Here is a 24,714-nt window from a genome sequence, read left to right on the forward strand (position 1 = left end):
TATGAGTCGTAGAGGTCAGACCATTCAAGTATACATTCAGGTTGTCACACTGCCTGGTTTGTAAGAGAATGAGGCACAGAAGTTGCCACAAGGAATGATGGACAAAAATTAACAGAAATTAACACAATACAATCATTTGGAGTGTGACTACTTCGTCAGGAATGTAAAGAAACAAATCCATGAAAGATGCAAGAACCCTGACTGGTTTATAGGGTTTTAATCACTCCTACTGAACACACATGTCAAGTTTACAAAAGTTACAGGCACTGAAACAGGTACTGGTTTTAAAATCAATGCTATAATATTTTTGAGGTCACTGTATTTTTTCCATATTATTTATAATCTCATACAATTAACACAAAACTAAAAGTTCTTAGGACTTCAAATACATAAGTACTTTCCAGTATTATGAATATTGTAAGAGCTTGTCACGTCTACGGACTTACGGGGGAAGGAAGCGCAGAGGTCTGACATGTTGGGAAGGGGTTTTATTACACATAAACAATAAACACAAATAAAGAATGGCGTGGTGGCCAAGAACGGGAAATAAAAGGGGAACAACTAAAACTAAGGCGTGTGGCGATTGCCAGAACTGAAAATACACATACACATACGTGCACTAACGTCCACGAAAATGCTGTCCCTTCTGAAGGGGCGGAAATGTCCGGCCTTTATGCGCCGTCAGGATTGGCCACTGGTGATAAGCCCAGCTGCAGTCAATCCTGACAGAGCTAAATAGGTGGGCAGACTGACATACAAAAAGATAGATGTAAGCCACTGTTTTTTCTAAATGGTGTGGAAAATGACTGTGACATAAATCCATGGAGCTATGACCTCAGTACCATTAAACACCTTCACTTCAGATTCACTTCAACATATTCACAAAGATTCACTTCAACATATTGTGTAATGAATTCCCCTGGACAACAGAAGGTGCTATATGAGTTCATGTAGGCGTTGTGGTCTTTAGTCTATTTGTCAATACTTTAGTTCATGGAACCTATTTTGAAGCGAATGGCTGGTCAAGCACACATGAAGCCTCCAATAAAGAAGTGCAAGAGAGGGTCACTGACACAGTAGTTGTTGTGACCTCTGACATACAAAAAAAATTGTTCCACAAAGAACCCTTTCATGAGCCTGGGAAATGTTTCTTCAGATCCCTTTGGAGTACCCAGTGTCTGCTAGACTGTGAATGTCCATGTGCCAGTGACCCTGCTGACAACCTCAACTAGAATCCCTTTCTTCCCTCATAGACCCCACTCAAGTCTCCCATGACATCATCAGTAATGGACCTCCGTCGCCATGACATCAGGGAAACATTTGTGTGTTAACTAGGCCCTGTTTGCTGCTGACCCCTAGGTGGCCCCAGCATTTTTTCTATTGGATAAATGTCTAGGCAGGATTCCCTCCTTTCTCTGTGCTGAAGAAAGCTCACAAGGCCATCATAAATCCAACTGGAACTTAAAAGAACAGCTGAAAGATGTTTAGATTTCTTCTGATGATTTTTCCATTTTTTTTCCCTCTCTGCTTTCCACCTTCCCTTTTGACTACACCTTTATCATGAGGTGTTTATGAGCTTGTAATAATGGGTATGGGGAATGGTGGAAGTGAGCAGTTAATTAGAATGGTTTGAAGAGATAAGCACAACCAATGCTGGGACAAGTCAAGAGAAAGAGTACTATGACCCAACACCCTTTAACTTTCAAAAATGCATCTTCTGTCTGTATTCAGAAGCAAATAGACTATCAAGATTCTGTGCTGCCACCCATCTGCAGGGTGTCAAGTTTAACTTGGTACACAACCTAGATCCTTTTACATGTGGATAAAATGATTAGGAACTGATTAAGAACTAGTTAAACTGGTTCTGGTCAGAAACCTAATGTGTACCAGGTTTGAATCCGGTGCCAGGAAAAGTGTGGCCTCTATAAATGGATTGGGATGTTCCTTGTAAGGATTACCATCAGGTTAATGATGAGGAAAATCAGAGCAAGCAGGGATTTGCACACTAACACAATTTTGACCACCAGTACACAGCTCACTCACCTCCTAATGTAGATCATTTGTATATCTGCCAATTGCTGTATATCAGCAATATTGGAAACCCTGTTTTTTATTAAGATCTATGAGAGGTTGTGATGAATCTGTTGTGATGAAACTGATCTTAAAAACAATATGATTATGCTATATTTGCTATTGTAGTCTGTGTCCATTGCATAACAGTGCATCCAGAGACTATTCACAGCACATTCCCTCAGAATTCTACACACAACACCTCATAATGACAACATGTAAAAAGTTTAGTTGAGGTTTTGGTAAATGAATTAAAAATTCTCTCTGGAGAGATCTTAAAATGTGCACCGACACTTCCCATCCAACCTGATGGAGCTTGAGAAGTGCTGCAATAAGGAATGTGCAAAACTGGCAAAGATAGATTGCAAACCTTGTGGCATCATATTCAAAAAGACTTGAGGCTGTAATTGCTGCCAAAGGTGCATCGATAAGGTATTGAGCAAAGCTAATTTTTTCATGCTGTTATTATGTGGTGTTGTGTGTAGAATTCTGAGGGAAAAAATTAATTTAATCAATTTTGGAATAAGGCTGCAACATAACAAAATTTGAAAAAAAGTGATGCGCTGTGAAGACGGATGGGCTGTAATCAAGTGAAAATTTTATTAAGATGGAGACCTTTCAAAAAGTAACACCGCTCACTAAAGTTATGCTAGAAGCACTATATGCAGACACTCTCATCCCCACACACACATGTGGTCAAATTTATGGAACTGCTGGGAGCTGTGATTCATTCTTATGTCAAAACCTGTGCTGCTAACTGATCATGTTGCTAAATGGATTTGTAGAAAAAATAACATGCAATTGCAGAAGACAGTAATACTTTTATTCTGTTTTTATGATCTGGTGATGAGCAGATTGTAAGGTAAGAGTCGTTCATGGCATCTCTACATGTCGTACCAGTTCATAAACACAAGAGATACTTCTGTTTTGTTTCCCCCTGAATCCCCCCAGTCACACATGTGAGCCCGAGGCGACAGCCTTTCACAACCTATCAAACCATACACACCTACCCGCCAACTTCACTTTACATCAAAGCTACTGAGCTGCATTTACTGAGCTTTTATTTTTATGAGTTTATATGCCATGCCTTCCCCAGTCTCTGAAAGGTTTGTTTAAAAGTGCTTCTTGTGTAAAATGTTTGAAGAGAAATATGAAGACAGGAAAGATGAAATGAATGCTGCCTTTCAAAGAGCCACAAGCTGTTTCACAGACTGCTTATAGAAAGAAGCCCATGTCTGCCAGCATATCATGTATAATTAGCTGGTGTAGGATGGATTTTCAGGCAAAATCTCACAATCCTGTACAGTTTTCTGTCTCAGACATATTGGAATTCTCGAGCTTTCAGTTTGAGGTTGTGGGATATTTTTTCCATCAGAGCAGGTAGGAGAACTTAATGACAAATTCTTATATGAGATCAAATGACTAGATTACACCTTTCTGAACTTTCAGAACCACTGTGGAGGCATTGACAGGTGAAGAGAGGAACATGTTGGGTGGTCCTGACAATCTCCAAACATCCTCTAGAACCTTCCACAAAATAGTGCTCGGGATTTAACCACCATACCAGCATCGCTATAAATACCCCCAGCCAATGACAGATGTGCAGGCCATGGCAACTCAACATAGAGGATTTGAGAGATATATTACAGAGCTTATTCATGGTTTAAAAAGTCTAAAATCATTCATTTTCTGGTCTGATGTCATCCAAGAGTCTCCACACTGACCAAGCTGTGGTGGCCACTGGTACGTAATCGGTGGTGATGCCAGCTGTGTACTGGAAAGCGTATGGGTGAATCTGGTGGTGAATGTCATCCCTCTTACACGGGAGGTCACTGGGGTGAAAAACAATTTCCTCTGCTGTGCTGTGGCTTTGGATGGCTGCCCTCTTGAGGTGGGCTTGACTCGGTGACTGTCTATTGCTGTCAGGAAAAGGCTGGAGATTGCATGTGATGTGGCCTGTTCTCCAGCATGTAATGATAGACATGCTACCCCATCTCTGAATCCTACTGTAATTCTGCACTTTATAAATGTATGGTAATGCATTTATATATGTATTTATACAACCATAGAGAGACAAGCATGAGAGAGAAAGACAGATGGAGAGGGTATTTAGGGTGAAGCATCTAGCAACTGTTGCTACAAAGTTTTGTTTTGTTCCAGAGAAGGTTGTGAAATCAAAAATATATGCTTGTCACGGGTGGGCTGGACATGGCGGTGAAGGAGGACGCATTCACAGGACAGGGGTTTAATACAGACTTCACAAGACAAGGGAACATTAACAACACAAGACACTTAACCCTAAATTGCTCCAGGGGGACTGTCCCTGTAACTACTGATTGTATGTCGCTCTGGATAAGGGCGTCTGATAAATGCTGTAAATGTAAAAATGTAAATGTAATTAGACACAACAAAATGCGATTAGTTTTACATGTAAAAAAATTTAATGTTGTTATAATGTTGTTCAGTTACAGTTTCTGCAGATTATGTCATTTGTGATTGTGATAAAAAATTTAACTTAACTTATGTGTACCTGCTCATTTATAATATGTTATGAACATATATTTAATGAATATAACAGAAATGACAGAATGAATATAACATAAAAAATCTTCTTGAAGATGGAGTTGTTACAAATGTACAGCCACTTCAGGTGAAGGATGAAACATGGGTGCATAACATGCTGAATAGATTGCTTTAATTTGTAAAATAAAACCCGGCAAGATGGCCGGAAACACGCAAAGCAGAAAACAGTTACAGGATTACGTAGCATTACACTGGTAGCTACCAGCACGAGAGTGAGGAAAAATGGCCAGTCCCAGTAACCAAAACCAAAAAGAAAGCACCTTGGGTGTATATGCCAGTCCTTTGTGCCACCTGGTGGGCACGGTGGCCTCGCAGGGGAAAAGTTTAGAAGTTATGCACGTTTTTCTTATTTCATACAAAGAAATACTTAAAAAGGACATGTTCACAGAGAAACATGTCCAGTTACACACATAGAATAAAATACAGTGTACAGTGTACAGGTGAGTAATACTATTACAGGTAAGTCAGTAGATCTGTCTGAGTTTGTTAGTGTACAGCATTCAGCAGTCAGTCCATCTAGTGGAGCAAAACATCTTGGAGCCTGCTGGTCTGGACCTGATCAGTGGTGGCTATCAGTGGTGGCATTCATAGAAGTACTGTGTGAGAGCACTAGACATACAGGACCTTAATGAGCAAAGTGGCACCCTAAGTGTTTGGTGTAGTACAAGAGATAATTAGCAAGGAGCTACAAGGCTATGGAAACATTGCGCTTTCATTTACTTAAGTTTCTCTTTTGACCTTAAGACGCCATACTTTGTTTCTAGACCCAGGATTCATTCTAGCTTCCACTGGAATAGGACAGGGTTAAAAATAGCACAGAGCACTCATCCAATTGGCCTGGGATGGAAGGTCTGCATGGCTTCCCCAGACACCGGTAGTATTTGCGAAATATTCTTGTATAAGAGCATGCTAAATTAAACAAGTTACAAAGTGATTCCTGAGTGGTATTACCACAAGATGAATGAGCCCCCTACGCACAACAGATACACTTATAACCACGTTTTACCACAAAAAAAGTCCTACAAGGCTTTCTCATATATTCTATTGAAAATGTAAAACTGGAACAAGTGTCAGGCTTGGTATATGGTTATTGCTTTTATAGATATTGTTATAAAATCATAATGTCATATTTATATATAGGCCTTCCTCCATCATCAAAACTTAAATAACTGCCATTGTAGATATTTCTAATATGAGTTCTAATATGAAAAAAACAATACTACTAAAAGCTTTTTAAATGGCAAATGGTAAAATCTCAAAGTGAGACCGAAACCTTTTTGTAAGATTGTAGCACCCCCTTCTGGAACAGTGGTGCCACTAACCTACTGATTGCTACTCCAACGTAAAGGTCTGACTCCAATATGACATAGATTGTGGAGATAATCAATGATCATAATAATTCATTTTAATCATCTCAATAAAAATGTGTTAAATTAAGCAAAATATTGAACAATCATTTTAAATAGGTTTTCTCTAAAAAACAGTACAGAAAATATTTTTCTTTCTTTAATGAAAGCAGCTACTGGGATATTAAACCATTTTAAAATCCTTAAACAGTGATCACACTGTGATGTTCCAGTGTCATTTATCTCAAAGCGGCCTTTTGTTGCAATGCGGACCCACATCTGATTTATGTACCACAGAAGTGCACCACAAATAGTGCAGAAGGAGACACCGCTTCCCTTCCTTTTCTCCGCCCGTCCACTCCCAGAAATACTCCGATATATAAGCCGATACACAACACCACCCCTGCACCTGCCACAGAGCCAAACCAGCAGCTGCCCTGCACAGTGGGGGACCGAGGAGCCCCAAGCCACAGCTTTTACACAGCATGCGCACCACGGAGTAGTAGACTAGTAGTAGACCCATCAAATGTGGACTACAGCAGCTCTCGATTTCTGTCTGAGATAGTCTATTCAGTAAAGTCCATAATCCTACGCGGAGACTAACTAGCAGGAACCTTAAACTACACCAGGGTACATACCAGGGTACATACCAGCGTTACACAACCAGTCCAACAGCGAACATTTACGTCTTGCTGCCAAACCTTGAGAAGCATTTCAAACAATCGAGAAAAAAGCACAATGATGTCGGCCCTGCGCGTCTATATTTAGGTGGTGTCATGTGCCACCACGGGGTATTTGGACCAGATGGCTGCAGGACACGACTGTCCCCTTTGCGCGTCGCTGCCGTGGCCCCGCCCCCCGGCCGCCAGCACTGCGTGTGTAAAGTGGGATCAAAACTTCTTACATTTCTCTTTTTTCTTTCCCTTTAACTTTCCCCGGATTATATGCGTCCATTTGCGGCGAGACCTTGGCTTTAAGAAGACAGTCCACGTCTCAAGCTATGACGCGAGAAGAGGATCTGGTTCGAATTGCTAAAAAACTGGACAAGATGGTGTCTAGGAATAACACGGTGAGAAGTTCGCGTGTCCGTGGCTCTGTCGCGACGACGCTTCCACGCGTGCTGGTGCGCGTCGCGTCGCGTCCCTGCGGGACAGCCAGCAGGTGTCTGGCTGAGGATTGCTGACATTTTGGATTACGTAGCCGCAGTTCCGCGCTGATCGCGGCCAAGGTCGCCGTATATCGCAACAGCAGAATAAAGTTTTGTAAATTGGGAATATGAACTTTGCCCATGCCTCGTTTTGTTTGTATAGGTAGGAGCTCTTGATCTACTGAAAGAGCTGAAGAACTTCAACATGACCTTAAAGCTGCTGCAGGTACAGTAGTAAGAATAGGTTGAAATCCACACTTTGCTCTGTCCTTTCACACTATAGTGAGGTATAGTGAGCACTGCTGGGTTCACCATTGTGCTGTGTGTTCATTGGTTAGGACACGCGGATTGGCATGTCTGTGAATGGAATCAGGAAGCACTGCACGGATGAAGAGGTAGTTGACCTGGCAAAGGTGCTCATCAAGAACTGGAAACGGCTCCTGGGTACCTTTCTCTTTTCTTTTCACACACTGCAGCATGAAATACTATCATTTTATGAGACTGGTGGGGAATTTTATCTTGTCCTCATCTTATTCCACTATATTTAACTAACCAGCATATGAGCATATTTAACTTTTCATATATGAGTGTCACATTAATTGTATCTGGCTCGTATTCTGCTGGCTTGTCTCCTTGAACAAGAATAAACTCTGGTCCAACAAGTCAATGGGATATTTCCTAGTAACGAGAACATTTCCGTAACACAGACATCTGACTCTGCCATTCTTACAGAATCTGCCCGCAGTCAGAAAAATGAAAAGATACATGAGGCGCAGAATGGAACAGAGTGCAGCACAAGACCTTGTTCTCCAGTCAGGGACTCCTCTGAAAAGGAGGCTGGGTAAGTGCCCACCCTCAAACACACACAAACACACATTCACACAGTTTCTATATATCGGCATGCAAGGACAACCAGCAACTCAGTTAAGTGCAAAATAAGCAGATATGGTGCCTGGGAGATGCTGTGGCTGAACCAGAGGGACAGAACCTCTCTGTCTCACTGTTAGCCATAAAACAACAGAAGCGGACTTAAAGCCAGACTCAGACATGCAAACGCAACACGCCGGAAAGCAGAGAAAAGAGAAGGCCGAAGTTGAGCTGCACAAAGCCGAACAGAGTAAAGAGAAACAAGCAGAACAGCTGAGGAAAGACCGGGAGAGGTGAGCGGCCCGGTGTGCCGAATGCTCTAATCAGTTTGGGTTTCTAACCACTCTTCTCATCCCCGCCATCCCCCACCTACTCCATCTAAACACTCAGTGGAAGTGAGGAATGAGAGGTCAGAGGTCATATGAAATGGAGAATGTGTGTACATTGCATGGGTAAAAGCTGTCAGCATGAGGGAGTGTTGGGAGACAGTTGCTTCCGCCTGATTTTTATGGCCCATAATGCAGAAAAAATTTTAAAATGTAAAGTGAAAATGAATCTGTTTGCATGGAGTGTGTGTTTTAGTAAAATAAGTCCATCTTGGAGCTGAGGTGGAGATAAATTACATATTTGTGTCTTTAGCAAAGATCTGATGGATAAATTATTTCCACCTCGTCCACCACCTCATCTTCCCCGACGCCTGTCTGCTGAAGTGAAGAGAGAACGGTCAGAAAAAATGCCTGCATGTGGCGCTGTGCAAAAGATAAAAAGTTTGTTGATGTGTAGGCTGGAAAAGATCACTGATGCAGCATCTGTTTATCTTCAGAAAAAGTAATGGAAAAGCACCAGAACTCTCACGTCCTCCACCTCCTCTCCTTCTGCCTCCTTCTCAACCTCCACCTGTGAAGCATCCCTCCATTGAAGTAAAAAAGGAGAGGTCAGCACATTACTGACCAGAGAAATGTAGGATGTGGCCTGTGCTGGTTATGTAGTGACACCCCAGCCATTGAAAATACTTTTTCTGGGTTCAAGCTCTCCCTTTTTTCAGGATAGAACAGAAATGTAGAATTTTATTGATTTCCTGATGTCAGGGGGTTTTAAGAATGTTTTTTGCTACTAGTCCACATTATTTGGTTGCCAGTCCTTATCTGTGCTGCCAATTATTAGCAGTTTGATGGTCTGAGTTGGAGCTAATATTCAGAACTTAAAATGATTGTGGGAAGCATTAGATTGTGGATTTTATCTATCACTTGACCACTTATCACATTTCATTTGATAATTTAATTTTCCATTTTTAAGGACAGATTGCATTCACAAACATTTACAGTGATAATATGACAATTTAGATCACAAGTAGGCTTTTTACTGCCAACTGCGTCTGCATTTTGTTTAAAATTCAGTGGCATCAGATTTAAATGTTTAAATGCAATGATACTTCAGACGCATATTGATAAAATAAGGTGCCCACCAATTATTGATTATTAATGTACCTAGACAGCCCATTTCTATTTTGAGCTTAAAATAAATCACAGCCAGTGCTTGCATAATCCTGGCTGTGCTAGCCTCAGTTTGACTTCCATTAGCGCTCCACCCACAGCCTTCCCCTTTATAGTTCACATTTAAAACATCACTAGTGATATTTGCATTTCTTCATGTAGGAAGAAAACTCCAGACCCCAAAACATCTCTCCCTCATCTTCTGCATCCTCCTTTTCTCAAGCGTCCCACGGTAGAAGTCAAGAAAGAGAGGTGTGCATTGTGCGCATTGTGTGTTGTTGTATGTGTGAAATTGGGAAATATTTCACAGATTTAAATATTTCATTGATGAAAAGGCTTGCAGAATTTGCAGCATTATGTTTCTGGTACTTTTTCACTTTTTCTCAACGTCATTGGGATGCATGAAGTATAATCTCCGAACTCTCAGTTATTATATATATGGTGCTGTTATTATTCTGTGTTTAGAAAAGACCCAGTGGACCCCAATGCTCCTCTTCCTCCTCTACCTCTTCACCTTCATCCTCCTCCTACCAAGCGCACATCAGATGACAGCAAAAAAGAGAGGTCTGGGCTTGTGGGAAAGTTGTGGTTGTGTTTAATGGAGTTTCAGACGTATAAACATATAAAAACAACTTTCAGCATTTTTTCAAAATTAAAATTCTAGAAAGGACACAAGTGAACTCACCAACCATGTTCAGAAGCGGACATCTGATCATGTGAAGAAGGATAGGTTTGGAGATTTTCTCTCCCAGTTGCATGGATTTTTCTGCTCTAGATGTTTTTCCATGGTACTTTTCACAGTGTCTGAAGATGTTCCCCATTTTGGAAGAAAAATATTTCTGACTTCACATAACATTTGAGATTCTGTGCTGAAGCACGTCTGCCTGTAGTGCCTTGTTTGAAGAAGCTCGTTGTCAGATGCGACAGGTTCCTTTAAGTTTTTTTGTGGTTTTGGCCATGTGATCTTAACTGCAAGTAGAAACTGTGATGTGAGCTCTAACAAGCTTGAAACAATGGTGTGTGGGGGGGAGTAAAAGGACTTAAATTCTGCTTCCTTTGCAGAAAAGATTCAGGTGAAATTAAACCACCCAAGCAACCAGCTCTGGAAATCAAGAAAGAGAGGTTAGAGCTTGGGGATGATGAAAATGTGACCCATCACAAATAAATGACAATATTTCTGAAGATGAACTTCATCTTTCAGAAAAGACTCAACAGATTCCAAACATCGACTCCCAAAAAGACCAAGTCTGGAAGGACAGAAAGAAAGGTTTGGGTCCTTATTCTCCATTCAGTCTTTTAAAGACAAACTCATATAGTATTTATTCGATATTAAACACAGTAGAAAACAGGCAGTAAAATGAGCAGGGATCAGGCGTGAAGGTCTTACTGACTCTTTTTCTGTTTTTCTTTAGGAAGGAACCAAAAGAGTCACCTGACTCAGTGTCAGCTGCTCCTTTCAAGCGACAGTTGAGTGACTCCAAACTAGAGAGGTGAAGACAGATTTCCTGGAGCGCTGCACATACTGAGATCCCCCTGTCTTCAAATAGTCAGTTTTGATTTCTTATTACAGGAGGGATTCATCCAGCTCTAAATCTGGCAGCTCACCTCCAGCCAAAAGGCTCACTGGAGAAAGGCAAGCAGCACTTAAAAAAATAACACAGAAACATGGCTTGAAAATTCGATGAATGTCAGTACCTGCATTATCACACAGTAACATATGCCTAATTAACTAGTTTACAGAGGAGGAAGTATTATTCCTATAATTAAAATTATTTATCATTGACTGTCATCTGCTGTCAATACTGTACAACAGCAAGTATTATCACACATCAAGTGAGGATGTTAGGAATAATATTAAAAGTAATCACAGAACCAATGGTGATAATGTTCTTTTTTCCAGAAGGGAGTCACATGGATCCAAATCTATCCACCTACCTCCTTTACAAAGAAAAGCATCTACAGACAGCTTAGATGGACGGTATTTGAGTTGTTTTAGTAGCTCTTTATCACACTTTTTATATAAAATTCAATGCAATTACAAGCTTTACTGTGTTCCAGATACACTTTCATCATGTCATCTTTAGGTTATTGACTGGCCAAATTTGTCCTATGACACACAGCAGGAGGAAACCAGACACCCCCAAAACACCAACCACACCCACCAGCCCCATGTCTCCCTCCTTCAGCTCATCTGGGGGTCCTCTGTCTCCCCATCTTCTCACTGGGGATTCTATTCGTGACAAATGCATTGAGATGCTTTCAGCTGCTCTTCGTACAGATGGTAGGTCAGTTACAAGAGACACATTTTTCTCACCATAACACACAGTTGTTATTGTCCAGTAGTCATAGTCATTTACTCTAGTGTTTAAATGGCTGCTACTGCAGGTGAAGACAAAGGAATATGACTAGAGTCCTTTTCTATGGTCCAATACAAATTGAAGTGATTGTCATTGTGACACAGCTGTCCAGCACACGGTGCACACAGTGAAATGTGTCCTCTGCATTTAACCCATCACCCTTGGTGAGCAGTAGGCAGCCATGACAGGCGCCCGGGAGCAGTGTGTGGTGACGTTGCCACTGAGCAAAGTACAGAGGATGGTTTTAAATTGAATGCTATTTATTTGTTGTTTCATGAAGTAAACCAGTCTGTGTGCATTGTGTTACATGTTTATCAACTTACATTTATCACCTTTAACCAGAGCGACAATCAGTAGTTACAGGGACAGTGCCCACTGGAGACACTAAGGGTTAAGTGTCTTGCTCAGGGACACAATGGTAGTAAGTGGGATTTGAACCTGGGTCTTCTGGTTCATAGGCGAGTATGTTTCCCAGTAGGCTACTACTTACTCTGTATAGCAGTCATATGTAAATCAGCTATGTAGAGTCCAAATTCGATTGCACAGATAAATCGTTAACTTTGGCCCAATTAGAGAACTATACCCCAATACATATCATTATTTCATTTCAGTTCAGTTTCCCTGGTCTGACTACAAATCCTTTACACCAGAAACAGTCCCAAGGCATTCCTAAGACAACTGTTTTTTTTTATTATTTGCTACTTATATTGGCTGTGACTATGCTAATGTGTTGTCCACAGATGACTTTAAAGACTATGGAGTGAACTGTGAAGCCATGGCATCAGAAATCGAGGATTATATCCTTTCTTGAAACAAGTTTTATATTGATTTGCACTATTCTAGTTATAGATACAGTACAGGACACACCAAAAGTTTGGATACACCTTCTCCTTCAATGTGTTTTCTTTATTATCTTGACCATTTACATTGGTAGATTCTCACTGAAGGTATCAAAACTATGAATGAACACATGTGGAGTTATGTACTTAAAAGGTGTAAAAAAGTCAAATAACTGGAAACATGTTTTATATTCTAGTTTCTTCAAAATAGCCACTGCTTTGCACACTCTTGGCATTCTCTCGATGAGCTTGTAAATGGTCATGTAAATAAAGAAAACACATTGAATGAGAAGGTGTGTCCAAACGTTTGGCCTGTACTGTACATAAATACATACATGCATACATTATTATGTACAGTATACACACACACACATAATTTATCAGGCGAATACAATAATAATGTAAAAATGTATTTGACATTATTGGGATCAGATAAGACCGCTTCCTTAACCTCATCCACACATATCTATCAGGAAAACAAAGCCACGGACATGAAGTATAAGAACAGGGTGCGCAGTCGCATCAGCAACCTAAAGGATCCAAAGAATCCCAACTTGCGCAAGAATGTTCTGGCAGGAGCTATCGATCTAATGCGTATTGCCACCATGTCTGCAGAGGTAAAATACTTCAGGTGTCCAGGTTCATGCTCAATGTTGTATTTGTCTATTCATAAATGCTTCATATTTTAAGTAGTGAGCACGTGAACACCAAAACCAAAAAATAAAGAAAGATACACAGCACTCAATACATTTAAGAGGTACTGCACACTTGGAGTTAGTCACACTTTGTCACCAAGGAAGGGACACATCACCACACCTGCAAATAATACACACAACAAAAACATGTGACCCGACTCAGGATCATTTTGCCAGCCCACTGACCACACACATATTCAGACTACGCACTCTCATACCTCATGCACACATAGTGACAATGACAGATGAATAAGACCGGACCCGGAACAATGGTGCAGGCACTCCTTAAATGGAGGGGAAACAGATGTAGTGGACCGGGAAGGGCCGGGACCTGCACTCAGTGCCCGGGACCGGCAATTGCGCCCAGCTAACACCGGGGAGGATTGTTGCAACTTTCAGTCATAAGAATTAGAAGCAAGATTTAGATCCATTAAACTCTTTTATCTTGGTAACATGAAGTAGCCCGAGACTCTCTGAGAATCTTTCAGAATGTTAGGGATGATTTCATTACAATCATTGTAGGAGATGGCCAGTGATGAGCTTAAACACTTGAGGAACGTCATGACCCAAGAGGCCATCCGTGAGCACCAGATGGCCAAGACTGGTGGCACCACTACCGACCTGCTACAGTGCGGCAAGTGCAAAAAGAAGAATTGCACCTATAACCAGGTAGGAGACACTGCCTGCACCCAGAACTATAATCGTTTTCAGTCACATCACTAACACTCTCTCACATTATATAAACCTAACCCATAAAACCAGATGATCCATGACTAGAAGAAAAAAAATCTTTCAAATCCTACAATGATGTATAATAGTATATTAATATAATGATTTAAAATGGGGTGGGAGAATGTAGCAGTCTGAATAAATTAGTGTGTATGAACCAGATGACCACAAAGTTGTTAGATTCTTGGGATGAAATCAGAGGTTCAGGCTGGGTGATTCTGGATGAAAAGCTTTAACAGAGTTTATTGAGAAGAAAGTTGTTCTTACTAGATGTCACAATTGGTCGGTCAGTGTCTGGCTCATACTCCTCACACACCTGCAGTACAGGCCAAAAGTTTGGACATACCTTCTCATTAAATGTGTTTTCTTTATTTTCATGACCATTTACATTGGTAGATTCTCACTGATGGCATCAAAACTATGAATGAACACATGTGGACTTAACAAAAAAAGCTGAAATAACTGGAAACATGTTTTATATTCTAGTTTCTTCAAAATAGCCACCCTTTTCACTGATTACTGCTTTGCACACTCTTGGCATTCTCCCGATGAGCTTCAAGAGGTCGTCACCTGAAATGGTTTTTAGCACTTGTTGGCCTTTGCCTTCACTCTGCGGTCCAGCTCAACCAAACCATCTCGATTGGGTTCAGGTCCGGTGACTGTGGAGGCCAGGTCACCACTTTTTGTTAAGTACATAACTCCACATGTGTTCATTCATAGTTTTGATGCCTTCAGTGAGAATCTACCAATATAAATGGTCATTAAAATAAAGAAAACACATTGAACGAGAAGGTGTGTCCAAACTTTTGGCCTGTACTGTATTTGCTGTGTGGGTCTCAAGGCCAAATGGCTGGAGCCCGACGGCTAGTGGACATATAGTTTATCAGAGCTTGGCATTGCAAGAAAAACGAATGATGGAAAAACACAACCTCTCCTCAGTGCAGAAAATGAGGCATAAGTGAAATTGTTCGCTTGGTTTTATTTTTGCTACTCTGGGGCTATTGCAGGTCCAGACTCGCAGTGCAGATGAGCCCATGACCACCTTTGTGCTGTGCAATGAGTGTGGAAATCGCTGGAAGGTAAGTGGTTTGAAAACAAGTTGGGATTGGTTTGAATCAGACATGATCCAATCTCTTGATTCAATAAAGCATGGGGGTAAAAATCTGAAAAGATCTAAATTGCAATCTGTACAACATATTTAATGACAATAATTTTTATCTCACCTTGGAATATGTCTCTTCCCAGTTCTGCTGATTAGAGACCACTGCTTCACCCAGACTGAACACATCCATCAGTAATTTTTTTTCAATGAGGGAAATGGGCTGCAGTAAAAGGAGATTTACTACTAGCTAATTTCATGCCATAACCTTTAGCAATGAACATTTTTACTTGACATTTTGAAGTCTGCTTTATGTATTCTGCTTGCATATACTTTTAAAGGTGATGAATGCATTTTTAAATATACCGGGGGATCTCAGGTTGTCCCTGAATGATGGGCTGTGGTATTTCATTTTGTGGGTTAGTTGGGTTAGCTGGATGCTTGATTCAGCCACATTTGCACAATGGCTGCAATTTCATTTTTCTAAAGTGCTGTTAGAGTAGGTAAATTACATTTCAGTAAAATACAATCATGTGGAATGTTGACTAATTCCACAAAAAATCAGACTAATTACGCATTGTCTTAACCGTCAGTTTCATTTCAGCATCAACATCTAAATAAATACCAGTATACAACAAATAAATTTTTTTTCCAAATTTTCTGCTATGCTTCCAAATGTAAATAAGAATAAACTCTGCAATAATACACTATATTTTTTAATTTTCACTGTTTTTTCTATCATTCACACAAATACCTAGGAATAAATGTTTGATGATTTTGAAATAATAATCCATAATACTTACTAATTTACATGACTGATCTTTGATGCTGCAATTTATTTGGTAATGGAGAATTTGTGATTAACAAAAACATGGGTGCAATCAACTCCAGCCTCTTTATTTCCTTCAATAATAATCATGGCTGAAATTCCCACAAATCTTTCAGAAAATTTACTTTTGTATTTTTAGTCTGTTCTCATATTAATAAATGTGAATACCTGAAGTGAAAGTGAAGTGAATGTCATTGTGATTGTCATGAAACACTGCAGCACAACACATGGTGACACAACAAAATGTGTCCATCAACCATCACCTTTGGTGAGCAGTGGGCAGCCATGAGAGGTGCCCGGGGAGCAGTGTGTGGGGACGTTTTTTTGCATAGTGGCACCTCAGTGGCACCTTGGCAGCTCTGAGATTCGGGTCCGCTTCCCTATCCACTAGGCAGCCACTGCCCTGAATGACTTTAACTGGTACATAGTACCAATGTCAAGTTTTATTATTGGTTTGAATGTGGTGAAGGTTGGATCAGTCTTTGACTTACACACTGTCATTTTGCTGTGATTTCCTCTAGCAGAAAAGCAGCAGTAGATCTACAAACTTTAAAACCACCACACTGGTATTTCTTTCTGAGAGGATTTATATTCATATAACTACACTGGTGGTCAACTGGTGAGTTAAAGTTTCACTGGCTCTTCAGTTGTCTGAAGGACCTGACCAATACAATCTAAAAGCTGCTTAAAGTGCATTAAGTGGCTTAAAGTGGCATTCCAGTCTCAGAAGAGTTCCTATTTTGCCACCCTTCGTTTACTCATGAGAACGATCCTCTCAAAGATGATCTCCAAACTTTTTACTGATAATGTAAACTGAGCTCTTGCGTGATGTGACAGATTTGTGCCACAAGATGGCAAGTTGTGCTCACATCTAAACATAGAGTAGGTGGAGCCTACGTCTGCAATTCATCTAACTAAAAATTTTGCATAGTCTTCATCATTAATTATTGATCATTATTAAGATGGTTATTTACAAACCAAAAGCAGAACTTTGCTACAGTAAATTCTAAAATTAAAAATATGCATAGAATGTTAATGAACATAAAGGTTTTTTTCTTGGTAAATACATAATTGTACAAATAAATTTGCAATCTTGGTTTATTGCTGACATTTTTGCTGTTCTGGATGTTTTTTAAACAATGATGTTTAATTAACTAGTTTAATTTGCAGGCTTAACCCTAATGATCAGGGACTAGATCCAGGCTCTGGATTAAATATTATTTAAAAAATTATTAGAACTGCAAGAGAGAAGTATCAGGATACAAATAATGGTGGGTACTGACAAAGAATATCATCTTCAAACTGTGGGTAGAAAGTAAAGCGAGAGAAAAAAACCACAAACATGATAAAATGACGAGCATCCCTCTGAAGACTAAACTGGGACAATAATTTCAGTTGTATAAAGCTTTTTGTCTGACTTTTTTTTTTTCATAGTTTTCATTCTCCTTCCTGCTCAAAATGATCCAACTGACCTTCAGATAATGAGACAGGCATATTTCCACATTTTCCTTCCATTAATTTTGTTGCATGTATAGTCAGTTATAGTGGATATAAAAAGTGTACCTCATCTTCTTAAAATGCCAGGATTTTGTAATAGAGAGTTGAAATGTATTATAACTGAATACTGTAGTTAAATCAAAATGTACTTATATGAGGGTGTGAACAGTCTTGCAACCAGTACTGTTGTTTTTTAACTTTTAAATAATGGATTTGATTGTTTTATAGGTCACATAATGAAACAACTGGCATTATAACATGGGTTTGTGTTTTATATCCAGGGTATTCATTATATTTTGAGTTGTAGGCCAGATAATAAACCCTATAGCTTATATGGCCATGTAAGGCTAATGGCTAATATACAACAGTAGGCTCGTTTATCAACATGAGTGTATATTATGGTGGGAAATCACGATACGGGCAAGTTTCACGTGGTATTCATGAAACAGGTGTACCTGTGCCGATCCGTGTGTAGCACATGTCCACCTTCATAAATCCGATGGCTGAAACCAGCATAATTTACATGGCCCCAAAATGACATGAATGAATGGAAGGTAGTAAAGAGTAGGAATTTCTCTGATGTGGAAATTGATGTCCTTTCAACCGAGGTAGAGAAGACTTCTCTAATATTACTATTGCACTGAAAGCACAAAAAGAATGAAGATGTTAATTTATTCAGGTGGAGAGGCAGCTAAAAAAGTGGAACAAAAGGGTGATAAATTGTGTGTATGGAAGCAGATGTTATTGTATATATTTGCGTACTCTGGCCTTTCACACAGTTATGCAGGTAACTCCATGTGAACAGCAAAAAAACTTGGTTTTCTCACTTGTTAAAACTGCCACAATAAAATTCTGTGAACTCTATAAGCATTCAGACAAAACTATTGCACCAAACATTTTCATGTATAATAGGTGTTAAAACTGTGCAACACTTCAATAAAATAATGTTTATGCATTACCAATATATGCAACTAAAATTACCAAGATGGTGTGATGCATGGGACAACAATGTCACTGATCTAAATGCTACATGAGTGCTGTTAAGTTTAACATATGATAGGCAGTACTAAGAGTTAAACTGTGTTGTATTGTATGAATATTTGAATTAAGCCTGATTCATTGTTTAACATAACATATAGAGATTGAACTTTGAATATCTTGAGTTGCTTTGAATTCCTTTGAAATCGCGAGATGTAACCATGTTACATCTCTACTTGACACTGAGACACACTGAAGGTGTCTGCCACATCATCTGTGGATCTGGTCTTCAGCCTCTTGATAATCAACACTTTAGTCTCAGGGTGAATCTTAGGTATGTCTGCAGAGGTATAGTTGCAGTTGATGTGAAGGTCTAGTGTACTGGGGTTCTTTTTATACACACCTGAGACCTAATTGATCCATTATTAGTCACAGGTGAAGCTCATATGACCAGGCGACACTTGTGTCTTTGCAAAAATTGACTCAATGGGCTTTAACAAGATTTGAATATTAGAATTCTTTTTGACAGTTTCGTTTTGCACTGAAACATTATTTCAAAAGCTGTTGGCAATAGCAAAATTAGAAATACATTTCAGCGGCACTTGAGGTCAATTTGTACACAAGTACCAAGACTTTTGTCAGGGACTGTACATGCATACATCCAAGCATGCATACATAACACAAGTGAAAAGGGAATAAAAATAAATAAGAGAAAACCAATTACACGTAAATGTAAACACATTAAAATAATTAGGGTAGACTAAACAGTAATGTGGAATGTTACAGTAACATTACATTAAAATGTATTAGAAATTAAATGACATCAAAGATACACCTAACCACTGTATCCTTTAATGTTAATTTTTGCACATGACTTGTACAATACATTAATTGAGTGAAAGTGATTGTCACGTGACACACAACAGCACAGAACCCAGTGCACAGAGTGAAATGTGTTCTCTCCATTTTACTCATCACCTTAGTGAGCAGAGGGCAGCCATGAAAAGTGCCCGGGGAGCAGTGTGTGGGGACAGTACCTTGATAAAGGGGACCTCAGTGGCACATTGGCAGCTTGTGATGTGAACCTGCAACCTCTTGATTATGAATCTGATTCCTTTCCTGCTAAGCCAAGCACTGCCTTGATTAATTTTAATATTAAAAGTGATGAAAACTCACAATTAACAAACTTCAGGTCATTGACAAGTCATTTCATGGTTCCTCCATTTGCAAATAATCACGCCAACTGTTGTCACCTTCGCAACCAGCTACTAGGTGATGGTCTTTTAGCTCATCACAATCTTAACCCTGACATCCTTGGTCTTGGCCATGGTGCAGAGTTTGGAACCTGGATAGATTGATTGTGTCAATTGACTGGTGTCTGCTACACAGGTAAAGAGTTGAGAAGCTCCCAATGTCAGCTCCTTACCTGTATAAAATTCAACTGAGAGACAGAAATCTTGTTGACTGATAAGGGATCAAATATTTATTTAATTAATGAAAATGCAAATTAATGTAACCTTTAGAAACGCATTACTTTGGATCCTTTTGTTAAAATGTTAACATTTAACCAATCAGGCTGGTTTCACCCAATATTGATGCTCCTTAGATTTTAATAAAATAGAAACTTTCAGATCACACTAGCCATCTGTATCGGTGGAAATTATACACTTATATTGTCATGCCTCTGTCATGTGACTTGCAACTCAAATTTGAAATAAGCTCATTTTGTGCATACATTTGTAAAATTTGCGGCTGAAGAATATTAGCATCACTGGTATTAGTCCAACACAGAGAGAATGAGGAGGAACTTCTTCCCGCAGGCTGTCCGAGCTCTCAACAACAACACTACATAGAACTCCAGCACTTTCACTTTCACTCCAGACTCTTTTGCACAAAATCACTTTGCACAAAATCACTCTGCGCTTTTTACTTTACTGCTCTTTACTTTATGGCTCTTTTCTCTTTTCTTTAAACATTGTTTTTAACTCATTTGCACACCTTCACCCTACCAGTTACACATATTTTATGTAAAAGTGCAATATTTGGTTATTAGTTCATTGTATACTTGCAACATTTCACTGCATATCATACCGTGTATGACTATGTATGTGACAAATAAAATTTGAAATTGAATTTGTAGTTATGCAGCTATTAATGAATAGTAAGAGTTGTCTCGTTCTAATTTTTCAATTGTTAAGGGGTTAACAAGCTCAAAGCCTCTACATAAGAGAAAGTAAAGTAAAAACCTAGAGCTTGGCTTAGCTTCTTGACACCTGATGAAAGAGGAAAGAGAGGCTTGCCTCCTACTGTGGATAAAGTAGGAGGCACTCAGCAGTCCTGGCCTTTACACTTTAGAGATCTAACAATAGTGCAATTGCATGTGAGAAAATTGAATGATTCTGTACTTATGGTGATGTACCCTAAACAATTGCATATTTTACATAAACTACATTAAGGTATGATACTGGCATCATTTATTGTTATATCCTTCAAAACATTTTGTTAAATAAATAATGTATACAAATATAATGATAATGTGTGATACACACCCCACACACACTATATATACACATTATAATTTAGTTAATATTTTAGTTAATTGTCACGGGTGGGCTGGACATGGCGGTGAAGGAGGACGCATTCGCACGATCACAGGACAGGGGTTTAATACAAACTACACGAGACAAGGGAACATGAACACGCACAATGACCCGACAGCGAACAGACACGAACAGGATAGTTTTATACAATTATATAAATAGACAGCAGGTGAACACGATCAGGGAACATTACACAGTACAAACATGAAACTCCGGTCCGGACTCCGGATCCGGAGTAACCCCTGCCGGTCCGGATCATGACATTAATATTAATGGCATATATTCCATATACATTTTTTTAATTCAAGGAAAATTACTTCATACTTCAAAGGTTTCAGTTGTCTTGCATCGTCCTCTATGATGATGAAGGTGGAAGAAGGTGGAATGATTTTCCAATCATGCTCACATTGTTCCTATTGCTTAATGCATGTTCCCATCTCACTCCATTACTCCAAAACAGAAATGAAATTTCTTTGCAGTTCTACAGATAATGTCAAGGCTATCAAAGGCACGTTCTGGTGTGTTAAAGCTATGGTGGCCCAAAAACCTGCCATAAAATGAAATTTAATGACAGGGGTGCATTAAAGAATCACAAGAGTGTATGTGGAAATCTAAAGGGTGTGTAAGGGGGATGATGAATTATAGATCTGGTATGCAGAAGAAAAAAATAATTAAAAAATGAGGCAGAGAGCTTGATCCATAGTGGGACAGTGAAGGACTTTCAATCAATAAAATTTGAATCCCCATTCCTTAAATTAATACTTTCAGTTGATCCATAGCAAATGATTAATGTCAAAGGTGTCTGCAACTGAACAGGGGGCTTTTCATGTCACATTATTTCATCATGTGACTGGGAGTAACACAGAAACGATATAACGTGACTCCGATAAATTGGCTAAATGGCCGCTGCCAGCCACTCAGTCATTGATTGACATGCGTCATTATGACTCAGCTCCTCTCTCCTCGCCACTTCGTAAGACCGTTCCTGTCCTGATCGAATCCTTTTCTCCTGAACTCTTTCCTCTCGTCCTGTCCCGTCCTCTACTGCACCCTATACTGCTCACGCCGGTTCGCGTTCGCAGATTAACTTGAAGGGAACTTACCTGCCTCCTTGCGTTCCACCACACCGAGGTTTCTCGTCTCCTCCAACACATGCTCACGTTCTGATTCCGGTGACCGTGACAGAATGACTAAGCCCACTGTAAATCCCACCGAATTCGCTGCTTTGTGTGATCGGGTAGATCGGCAGGAAAACCTCATTGAATGTCTGTCACAGGAGGTTTGCTTCCTGCAGCAGCGTTTACATGAAGTGTCTGTCGCAGACCGTGAGCATGAAGTGGTGAACGCAGCGCAGGGTCTTCTCCCCCCCGCGGCTCCTGAACCCAGTCTGGCGCTCCCGGAGCGCTGGAACGGGATCGAGGGGAGCGGTGAGGCACTCCTAACCAGTCTTTCTCTGATTTTCGAGTTGCAGCCTCGCCACTACCCCAGCTCCCGCTCTCAGATTGCACTGCTCCTCACCCTGCTCACAGGTCCAGCCGCGTAGTGGGCGGCTGCAAGGCTTAACTCCCCCACTTCCGCATCCATGACATATCCCGCGTTCGTGGAGGAGTTAAGGAACACATTTTGTCATCCGTTGCGTTGCAGCTATATCATCTGCACCAGGGTTTCTCATCCCTTAGCCAATTCACCGGTCGATTCCGGACCCTGGCTGCAAAAACTCTGCTGGACGTCCACCCCCTCCGGATGATCTATTATGAAGGACTGGCCCCGCGATTCCATGGTGAGATGGTCAGCAACCTATGAAGCACTCATACAACTGGCGCTGCGGATCGATCGCCATCTGCTGGCACTCCCGAAAACTGTGGCTCCCACTCCAACTGTGCACCGAACTCCCCGACCTCCGTTATCAGCACCTCAACCGTCACACCTCCAGACAATCGGGGGGAACCCATGCAGCTTGGACGGACAGCCCTCCCCCAGGAAGAGAAACAGTGACATTTCCGGGAGGGTTTGTGTGCATACTGCGCTTCCCCCCACAAAATATGAACCACATATTTCCTGGTCATCAGGCGTGGTGTTGGAGTGGCGAGCGCATTGCCATCGCCACTGTCTTCTGCCACAGCCCTACCCGTCTGCCACCTCGAGGACAGAACCAACCCGTCCTGTTTTAGATAACGTCCCTTCCTGTTACCACGACCTAGCCGCCATCTTCAGTCCATCCAAAGCTGCCCAGCTGCCACCCCATCGGCCAGGCAACATGGCCATTGACCTGCTACCGAGAACCACTCAACCTAGAGGACATCTCTACTCTCTCTCGAAGGCAGAGCAATTGGCCATGAAGCAGTTTGTGGCTGAGGCACTTCATAACGGCACCATCCGCCCATCGACCTCCCCGGCCGCGGCAGGGTTCTTTGTTACCAAGAAGGATGGTGGTCTGAGACCCTGCGTGGATTATCGTCGCCTCAACAAAATCACCATCAAAAATCGAACACCATTGCCCCTGACTAACACCGCCATCAACGCCCTCTTGGGGGCAAAGTATTTCACAAAGCTGGATCTACGCTCAGCTTATATACTCATCCGCATCCGAGAGGGTGATGAGTGGACCGCCTTTATCACCCCCACTGGCCACTTCGAGTCCTTGGTCATCACCTTTGGACTGTGCAATGCACCCACCATCTATCAGCAGTTCATTAACGACACTCTCCAGGACATGCTGGGACAGTGGGTGTATGCCTACCTGGATGACGTTCTCATTTACTCGCCCATCCTGCAATCCCACATCCAACATGTGAGAGCAGTCCTGAAGAGATTGCTCGCCCACCGACTGTACTGTAAGTTGGAAAAATGCACCTTCCACCAGCGCTCCACCACATTCCTGGGTTTTACCATCTTGCCCCAGGGTGTGGCCATGGAGCCCAAGAAGCTGGAAGCCGTGGCATCTTGGCCCCTACCCATGACGCTGAAACAGCTGCAACGGTTTCTTGAGTTTGTGAATTTCTATTGTCGCTTCATCCGTGGCTACAGTACAGTCACAGCACCCCTTACTGCTCTCAACAAGCCTTCAACACGCCCGTTTCACCTAACCACTGAGGCCATTCATGCTTTCAAGTCCCTGTGCCTTTGTTTCAGAACATCAATGCACCTGGCCCGGTTTTCTCCTTTGGGTGGAGCTGGCCCATGACCTGCAGGTCTCCTACGCCACCAGTCATAGTCCCTTCGAAATCTCTTATGGTTTTCAACCTGCCATCTTCGCTCACCAGGTGCCCGCAGGTCAGGTCCCTTCGGCCCGTCAGATGATTCGTGGCTGATCCGTGGCTCGGTTCCTCTCTCATCGCCACGTTCCTGCCCTGATCGAATCCTTTTCTCCTGAACTCTTTTCTCTCATCCTGTCCCGTCCTCTACTGCACCCTAACAGTGTTGCGGCTCATGCCTACCTTACCTACCTCCTTGCGTTCCACTGCACAGAGGTTTCTCGTCTCCTCCAACACGTGCTCAACTTCTGATTCCGGTGACCGTGACAGTTCGGAACATGACATGGTTTGAAGAGTGTGTGTCAAATTCTGTGTTGTTTTGTGCAGTGAT

General features: G+C 41.1%; 1 protein-coding gene across 12 annotated transcripts; it reads left to right on the top strand.

Moving 5' to 3' along the window:
- Positions 1–6,605: 6,605 nt before the first annotated feature.
- Positions 6,606–16,233, top strand: tcea3 (transcription elongation factor A (SII), 3). Of its 12 annotated transcripts, none has more exons than XM_028980920.1 (21): positions 6,767–7,068; positions 7,310–7,372; positions 7,485–7,590; positions 7,879–7,987; positions 8,154–8,306; positions 8,653–8,736; positions 8,837–8,947; positions 9,669–9,758; positions 9,972–10,070; positions 10,171–10,236; positions 10,569–10,628; positions 10,708–10,773; positions 10,919–10,996; positions 11,077–11,139; positions 11,410–11,484; positions 11,591–11,787; positions 12,604–12,660; positions 13,165–13,319; positions 13,920–14,066; positions 15,134–15,205; positions 15,372–16,233. In XM_028980920.1, exons 1-21 carry the CDS (start codon positions 7,000–7,002, stop codon positions 15,378–15,380), a joined length of 1,929 nt encoding a protein of 642 aa, XP_028836753.1. In that variant the 5' UTR covers positions 6,767–6,999; the 3' UTR covers positions 15,381–16,233. The 12 variants fall into 12 exon arrangements, with proteins under 12 accessions (XP_028836763.1, XP_028836762.1, XP_028836753.1 ...); XM_028980924.1 differs by having other exon boundaries at positions 11,630–11,787; XM_028980919.1 differs by having other exon boundaries at positions 6,768–7,068; positions 11,407–11,484.
- The last annotated feature ends 8,481 nt before the right edge of the window (positions 16,234–24,714 follow it).

The sequence above is a fragment of the Denticeps clupeoides genome, chromosome 5 (assembly GCF_900700375.1).
Source record: "Denticeps clupeoides chromosome 5, fDenClu1.1, whole genome shotgun sequence".
NCBI classification, from domain to species: Eukaryota; Metazoa; Chordata; class Actinopteri; order Clupeiformes; family Denticipitidae; genus Denticeps; species Denticeps clupeoides.

Coding starts and splice junctions, on each gene's coding strand:
- tcea3 (XM_028980919.1), top strand. CDS start 7,000: ATGACGCGAGAAGAGGATCTGGTTCGAATTGCTAAAAAACTGGACAAG. Junction 13,320..13,919: donor TTGCCACCATGTCTGCAGAG/GTAAAATACTTC, acceptor CAATCATTGTAG/GAGATGGCCAGTGATGAGCT. Junction 14,067..15,133: donor AGAATTGCACCTATAACCAG/GTAGGAGACACT, acceptor GGGCTATTGCAG/GTCCAGACTCGCAGTGCAGA.